The sequence below is a fragment of the Populus nigra genome, chromosome 9 (genome assembly GCF_951802175.1).
Source record: "Populus nigra chromosome 9, ddPopNigr1.1, whole genome shotgun sequence".
In the NCBI taxonomy this organism is placed as follows: Eukaryota; Viridiplantae; Streptophyta; class Magnoliopsida; order Malpighiales; family Salicaceae; genus Populus; species Populus nigra.
In genome coordinates this window covers 3,022,541-3,030,351 of record NC_084860.1, presented here as the reverse complement: position 1 = coordinate 3,030,351, position 7,811 = coordinate 3,022,541, and the positions used below count along the sequence as shown (strand labels likewise).

The 7,811-nt window shown below is 31.8% G+C and overlaps 1 protein-coding gene across 1 annotated transcript; it reads right to left on the bottom strand.

The window, feature by feature from the left end:
• Window positions 1-2,645: 2,645 nt before the first annotated feature.
• Window positions 2,646-4,639, bottom strand: LOC133702620 (transcription factor MYB14-like). Its single transcript, XM_062126926.1, has 3 exons — window positions 4,431-4,639; window positions 4,195-4,324; window positions 2,646-3,618 (listed from the first exon to the last, which is right to left on the bottom strand). Exons 1-3 carry the CDS (start codon window positions 4,564-4,566, stop codon window positions 2,958-2,960), a joined length of 927 nt encoding a protein of 308 aa, XP_061982910.1. The 5' UTR covers window positions 4,567-4,639; the 3' UTR covers window positions 2,646-2,957.
• Window positions 4,640-7,811: the final 3,172 nt, after the last annotated feature.

Sequence of the window (7,811 nt, the reverse complement as noted above, 5' to 3'; positions counted from 1 at the left end):
CATTATGCATTATAAAACAAAAGGATGTAAGGGCATGTGAGTCATTTAACTATTCATTAAAAAACCTAAAACGCCCATAAACACAAGCTTTAAAAAAAATTTGAATTCAATGGTATAATGGTATTTTCAGTGTATATTATAAAATAAAAAGATATAATTACCCCATTTAAAATGTATCTTAACATATTTTTGTCAATCGATCCCCGTATAGGTCAGAAAGAAAAACTCACTGAATCTAGGAATTCATATGATCATTGTACTTAATTATTTTAAAATTAATCCAAACCCAAGCCTAGTCAAGTGCTCGTGCGTTTTTAATGTAAAGCCTGTATTGAATAGGTCGTTTTTCTTTAATTAAAAGCATTGATACCCTACAAACTTTATTTTTACTTTCTAGGAAACCTTTGTACAAGCTATTAAAAAAAATATTTTGTAATCTTTAAATGTGGAATGAAGACTTTTTGAGTTTAAAAATTTTACTTTAAGATTATTTTTTATTCATTTACAATTAATCTTAGACAAATTAATATTTTATTTCGGAGAATATTTTTAAATGAAATCTTAATTCTAAATATGAGTAAATATCATATAAAAACCAATTTTCCCACATCAAATTATGATTTAATTATGAGATTATTAACTATATATTATATTTTCCTACCACTGAGGATTGATTTTTCTACGTTCAACGAGACAGGAAACTGACACATAGTGGAAGAATATGGGAAAAGGACAACGAAGAGTGCGTAATACATAGCTGAAGTGATCGTAATTTAAATTAAATGATTTTTTTTACAATTATTAATTATATATACTCATTAATTAAATACCCAAGTCAAGGTCAGCCTTCTTGATGACATGATCAGGTGACGATCTGTTCAATTCTTGGAAACTTAGGACATGTTTTCATTGCAGACTAGCACAGTAGATTTTTTCTCCGGTGATTTGTGTTGAAAGTAGAGAGAATTTATTATAAAAAAAGGAAATAAATAAAAGAAAGAAAGCGGAGAGAATTTAAAAAGACCAAATCGAATTAATAAATTAAGACCAGGTAAAGATGGTCCAGTGCTTTCTGACTCTCGCAGCAGCAACCACAGTATTGGCAGCGAAAGTTCCACGCTACCATCTAATGCCTTCTCGTAACCAAGTTGGGGCAATATATACATCATCAATAAGGTTCATTTACTTTTTATACATTATTCAATTAAGTTTCAATACCGTTAATTATTCAATTATTATACAACGAGCTAGTGAGAGTTATCTCTTATTATATAACCTGAAACCAATGAAAATTTCGATGATTAAGAAAAATATAGGGTGATTTTATAGATAAATAAGGTTCATTTTTTTTTTTTTTTAATTAATGTGGATGTCCAGGTCAATTTGCGTGTACCTTGACTAATTTCACGGGTTTTGAAATTAACGACCATGCAAGTCTTCAGTGACCCTGAAATTAGTGATATCTAGGGAACAAATTAAAAACCTAACCAGTTGATCTATACCCTTCAAAATTAATTCATTTACCTTTTATACATGTCATTAGTGAGGCATATATGAATGATAAATCCCGGTGACTATTTACTTCCATTGCCTTCAGTTTGGTCACCATTTTTATTTAAATTATTTTTACTGTGATTAAATAAGTTTCACATTAGCACAATATTAATAACCAAAATTATTTTTCAAATTAGCATAATTGAAAAAATATTTTCTAACATGTAACCTATTAAAACATGCATGCATGTACTACAAATGTGTTTACTAGTCGTACATGTATTTCATGGGAGAAAGAGGTTTTTCTATGGAGTGAGAGATCAGGAGGCTAAGTTTTTGGTGGCATTGGAAGAAGGAAGGAGGAAGATCGAGGAAGAAACAATAAGAGGAGGGGAAAAGAAAGAGGGGAAAAGGGTTATGAAATTTGAAATAAGATGGTCACACACACTGAGTTAATATGGAAAAACACTCAATTAAATTCAATATTCTACATAAATAGGAATGGGGATTCACAAAGGAAGGAGTAATGGAAAAGACAGTATGAATGTTTAAGATATTATAGTGGTAATAATTAAAATATGTTGCACATATTTATAGAATTTTTTCCAGCAACAAATTAACACAATTTACTATGTATAAAAAAATTGAAGTTAAATTAAATCCATAAACCAATTACAACATATCTCTGTGTACGTAAATTAATGTTATCGGAGACCATCTTCCCCGCTATCCCATTGATCGCATATATGTTGATTTCGATTTCATAAACACATTATGAAATATAAAATTTTCGCAAATCAATCTAAATATGATAAGCTTGCTTAATACCTGGCTATGAAAGAAAAGACTTATCATCATAAACCTTTCGTCAGAACATCACGAGAGCCACAATTTTAATTACCATATGGAGCACATTGAAAGAAGAACAAATTAATACAACCTAGCTGACAAAGATATATAGAATCCAGTACTAACATCAATCAAGAACACCGATGCAGTGGCACCAAGGAGATGGCCACGAAAATCTTAGGATAAAACCTAGCAGCTTACTTAAATACTAAAAAAACTGAGAACAGAAACATCATATAGATAACCAACAGTAGCATGAAAGAAGAGAAAAGAGCAGAACGACATTTCAACTAAATCCCACACCATCGAAATACGCCAACAAACAAAAACCATATGTTATCTCAAATTATAGACAGCCAATCGGAATCTAAAAACTGAAGAGCCTACATGTATCACAGCATAAGGCGCAGTTAGGCACCGTAGCTAAACGGTAGCTAACAGCGCGCTGTCTTTCAAACATTTTCTATTATGTATATGCATCGAGAAATTAAGACTTTCCAGTAGGCCACTTTGAAAGTGGCAAAAACATACGCTATACTTAGTTTCCATGTGCTTGAGTCAAACAATGCATCCAATACTCTTGGCCAGCAGCAAAATTTTGGTAAGTATATATTTTAGTAGTACAGCAATTCTTGGACCCACAACTGATCTGTGTATGTTTCCCCATAATCCTCCACCTTGCACAGTTGAGCTTCCATTGAAAACGGATGATCCCACAAACTTAGTTCTCCAAACGATTCAAGTGATCCAATCTCCACCATGTGCTGGTTTTCATTGAAGTCATTCACAGGATTGGAACTTGATGATGAGAAATTATCTGTAGATATAATTGGGGACATCGGGAGTGTACCGTTGGAGGAGTACTCTTCTGAATTCAATATATTTGGACTAGTGGGAAGTGAAACGTCAATGTCAGATGAGTTCCTTTGCTTGCATTCAAAATTGTGGGAGGCATTTGGATAGGACAACAATTCTTGGACCCACATCTCATCTGTGTATTTTTCACCATAATCCTCCACCTTGCACATTTGAGCTTCCATTGAAAATGGCTGATCCCAGAAACTTGGCTCTCCAAAGGATTCAAGTGATCCAACATTCTCCTCCATGTGCTGGTTTTCATTGATGTCATTCACAGGACTGGTTCCTTGCAGTTTAGGTGCTTGCAATGCAGTATTACTAATATTGTTGTTGAAGCGGTTCCTCAAGTAGGTGTTCCAGAAATTTTTTATCTCATTATCCGTTCTTCCAGGAAACTTTGCTGCAATTTTAGACCATCTGAAATAGATGAAAAAAGAAGAAGAAAATATTATTGATCTTATGCAGCCGGGCCATGTAATTATTCTTTTGAATTGATGATAAAATACTACTACTATGCGTACAGTTTCTATATACCAATTGATGACTACTACCATAAAGTGATTGTTAAGCTGTAAAGTGAGAGTTTTGAAATAGCTATACTGAGCATCACCATGTGCCTACCAATCTGCAACATGGTTGGCGCCTATCAAGAGGCCTAATTATTGTTTCATCTGTTCATAGATGAAAGGCTCTTATCCTTAATTAATCGTATCTCTTGGAGAGAGAGAGGTTGAAACTAGTTCTTATGAGATACTAGCAGTCTTGGTTTCTCGACTCCTAACCAATATGATCAGAATATTCATGATAAAATGGGATTTTATAACTTTTATGGACATGAAATGCCTAAGAATTGTATGTCATCATATTAGAGGAGAGATCAGAAATGAGCTGTGCGTAACTTATGAATAAACTTGTGGAAAAGGTGAGCTCTCATAAAAAGAAATGGAAACTTACATGCCTACATGCCTCGGCTAAAAATATCTATAAATTTACCTATTTCCTAACATTTCATGCAGCTTGATTATGGTTTGCACTTCTTCCTTGCTCAAATTTCCACGCTTAATACCCGGCCTTAAATAGTTCATCCAACGAAGCCTGCAACTCTTCCCTGACCTTAACAAACCTACAAATGGAGGCAAATACGAAGAAGAAGAATAAGAAGAAAATTTCACTGCGTTTTGCCTCTATATGTAACATTTTGAAATCAAGTACTAATCATTAACAGTTACCAGCAGCTTTCGACATCTCATTCCAATTCCATATGCCATATCTCTTAATATAAGCTCTCAACATTTGGTCTTCATCAGCACTCCATGTCCCTCTCTTCAAACAAAAATTCTGATAGTTCTGTGAAATACTTCTCATCGTCTCCGGCCGTGAGAATCTGTTTCTAGACTTCACGTCCTTTACCTTAAAACACCAGACAGCAGTACGAGTAATTTCCGTACAGTATCTTAAAAAATGTTGAAATGGAGAAACGAGTTTCAAAGGTCCAAAGTTTCCCATATATATACAATGTATCTTAAAAAATGTTAAAAAATTATATAATTTGGAAACTTAACTATTAGTTTAAATTTTTGAATAAGATGATTATTTAACATAACATATAATTATTAGAAAATTATATAAATTATATTTTGAGATCTTATTTAACAGTTTAAATTTTTAAATGAGATAACTATTTGACATGATATTAGAGTTTTGTTGATTAAATGGTCATGAGTTTAAATTTCACCATTTCTATTCTAATTAAAAAAAGTAAGCACAAGGTAATGTGATCCTATACAAGTTTGAAACTCAAATATAAATCGTATCTTGAGATCTCATCTAACAACATAAACTTTTGGATGAGTTGGTTTTTTGACATCGTATTAAAGTCTTGAGAACCAAACAATCATGATTTCAAATCTCACCATTCTAATTTTCTTTTCTAATTAAAATTTAATTAATAGTACAAGGTAGTGTGAATTTGTGCAAGTTTCATGCCAAAAAGGTTTTCATTTAAAATGGTATGTTAGAGAATTATATAAATTATATTTGAGCTAAGACCTAAGAACTTTTACTTAAAAAAATATTAAAATATTATATAAATATATTAAAATATTATATAAATTATATTTTATAAACATACCTAATAATTTAAATTTTTAAATTATTATTGGACAGATAAAAAAGGGGTCGCTCCAACAACTCTCCCTGATACAATGTTCAAGCATAGTTCTTGATTGTGACCTTATAAATAAATTAATCAATTTGATTAATTTATTTGATTGACATGTTCAACAGAAATGATACAGCAAAAAATGTTATTAAATAAATAGAAAAATAAAACTAAGTTTTGCAAAGGGGTCAAGGGTGAAAGTCTTTTAATAAATTAAAAATAATTTACCAAAGATTTTACAATGATATAAGATTTTCAATTTAGTATTGCTGGTTTGTAAAATCTAACCAATTTAACTCAGGCACATATAATACAAAAATGCTCTGTTTTATTTTTCTTTTTTATTGTAACAAATAAACTCATGTTTTTCCAAACATCAACTTGCTCTCGATCATGAGTCTTCTGACCCAACTCGCGTTCAAAAACTCAATGTTAATGATTCTACAATCACACTATTTTGATAGATAGAAGTCGAGATTATATTATAGGGTACTGCTGATTTTTTTTTTTGTTTTTAATGGTTTGGATATTTAATTCAAGGATATTGTGATGCTTTGTTTACAAGAACAGAACCTATCATTTTCATGGATATTGGACTACATATGTTGTGGTTGACAAGTTAGGTGAAAACAACCTTTCAATTATATAATGGACGCAGACAGGAAAAAAATAAAATATAAAATAAAAAAAGTAGGCACAAATAAAAGAAAAAAAACAGTAGGCACAAATAACATATATATAATTTTAAAGTTCAATGATGAATATTTTATATTTGAGTAATTTGTCTTACTAAAATATTTACTTTAAATAATTCTTAAAATTGACATAAATGCTAACAAATTAGGAAATAAAAAAATAAAAAAACAATAAAAAACATAAACAAGTTAAAAAATAAAAAAAGAAAAAGAAAAAATAACAAAATTAGTCGGAATAACACCTTTAAGGTCTAATTTAAATATCTCTCAATTGGTTACAACCAACCAACTTTTTTATAAAATTAAGCTTGCAGAATGGTTCAGGTAAAAATTTAATGTGATTTAATGTTTGAATTCAAAGTTATAAGTTTTTTTTTTATTCAGGTAAAAATTAAATGTGATTCAATGTTTGAATTCAAAGTTCTAAGTATTTTTTATATTATTTTCTCTCCAAAGTGTAATTCACACCAACTGTATGGAATTGATTTCACTGCGTTAGTCATCAGTATTTCCATCATTTTATTTTGCTTCTACTCTGAAATATTTGGAATTGAACCGATTGTTATTACTTGTTTTTGATTTCGGATATTGTCAAGACTTCATGCCGCTATTTCACAGGCGCATTCTGATATGGTAATTTGGATTTTTTTTTCATGTTCTTATGCTGCTTGAGAGAATTTATATCTAGACTAACAAGTTCTACGTCAAATTAAGCAGGAGTCATTTCCATATACTATACCATGCTTTCTAGTGGGAAAACGTGTTTCAAATGTAAAGGAAACAAATATGTAATTATGTGCTGTAAAATATTTCTTTTCCTATTGCAGTATAGATTTCCAGAATAACTTAGCACAATTATAGGAAACAACTCTTGTATAAAGTTACGTTCTCTTATTCAATGAATGAATTCATACAAGCAAATATTCTTTTTCTCTTTTCTCACATGGTATCAGAGCAAGGTTGACATACCCTAGCTCTTTGTTTTTTTTTGCCGCCTCAATTCTCTTTTGCTTTGCCGCTACTCATCATGGAGAGTGAGCAATCTTCAAAAGAAGGCAGGAACAATGCCTTCAATCTCTTTTTCCTCTACCATTCTAACCATCCAGGATTGGTGCTTGTTTCCAAGCCTCTCAACGGCAATAATTATTCAAATTGGTGCCGATCCATGACAATCTCTTTAAATGCCAAATCTAAATTGGGTTTTATAGATGGTACAATAGCAATGCCGTCTGCCAAGAGCCAACCAGATGCTCATGCTTCATGGAGAAAGTGCAACGATATGATTCTATCATGAATCCTTAATTCAATCACACCAGATCTTGTAGATAGTGTGATCTATTCAACTACAGCTTAGGAGGTTTTTCTCAGAGTAATACCCTTTGTATTTTTCAGATTGAGAGGGATATCGCTTGTCTCTTCCAAGTTCAGGTGACTGTTGCAGCCTACTATACGAAGATGAAAGGATTATGGGATGAACTGGGTTCCTATAACGGAACCGTTTGCTCTTATGGGGCAGATCATAAACGACGCCAGTTGATGCAATTTCTCATGGGTCTAAATGAATCCTACAAAGCAATCAGAGGGCAAATCTTATTGATGAATCCGTTACCTGATGTTCACCAGGCTTACTCTTCCATCGTTCAAGAAGAAAAGCAACGGAGCTTATGCGACATACGTGAGACAGCTGAAACTGCAGCCATGGCAGTTCAAAGAAATGAACCCACAACCTTGGCTGTTCGACCAGAACACGATTT

Excerpts from the sequence above, each read along its gene's own strand:
- LOC133702620 (XM_062126926.1), bottom strand. The coding sequence starts at position 4,566 with ATGAGAAGTATTTCACAGAACTATCAGAATTTTTGTTTGAAGAGAGGG. Across the intron at positions 4,325-4,430 it reads TGAGATGTCGAAAGCTGCTG|GTTTGTTAAGGTCAGGGAAG; the intron begins GTAACTGTTAAT and ends CTCCATTTGTAG. Across the intron at positions 3,619-4,194 it reads CATGAAATGTTAGGAAATAG|ATGGTCTAAAATTGCAGCAA; the intron begins GTAAATTTATAG and ends CATCTATTTCAG.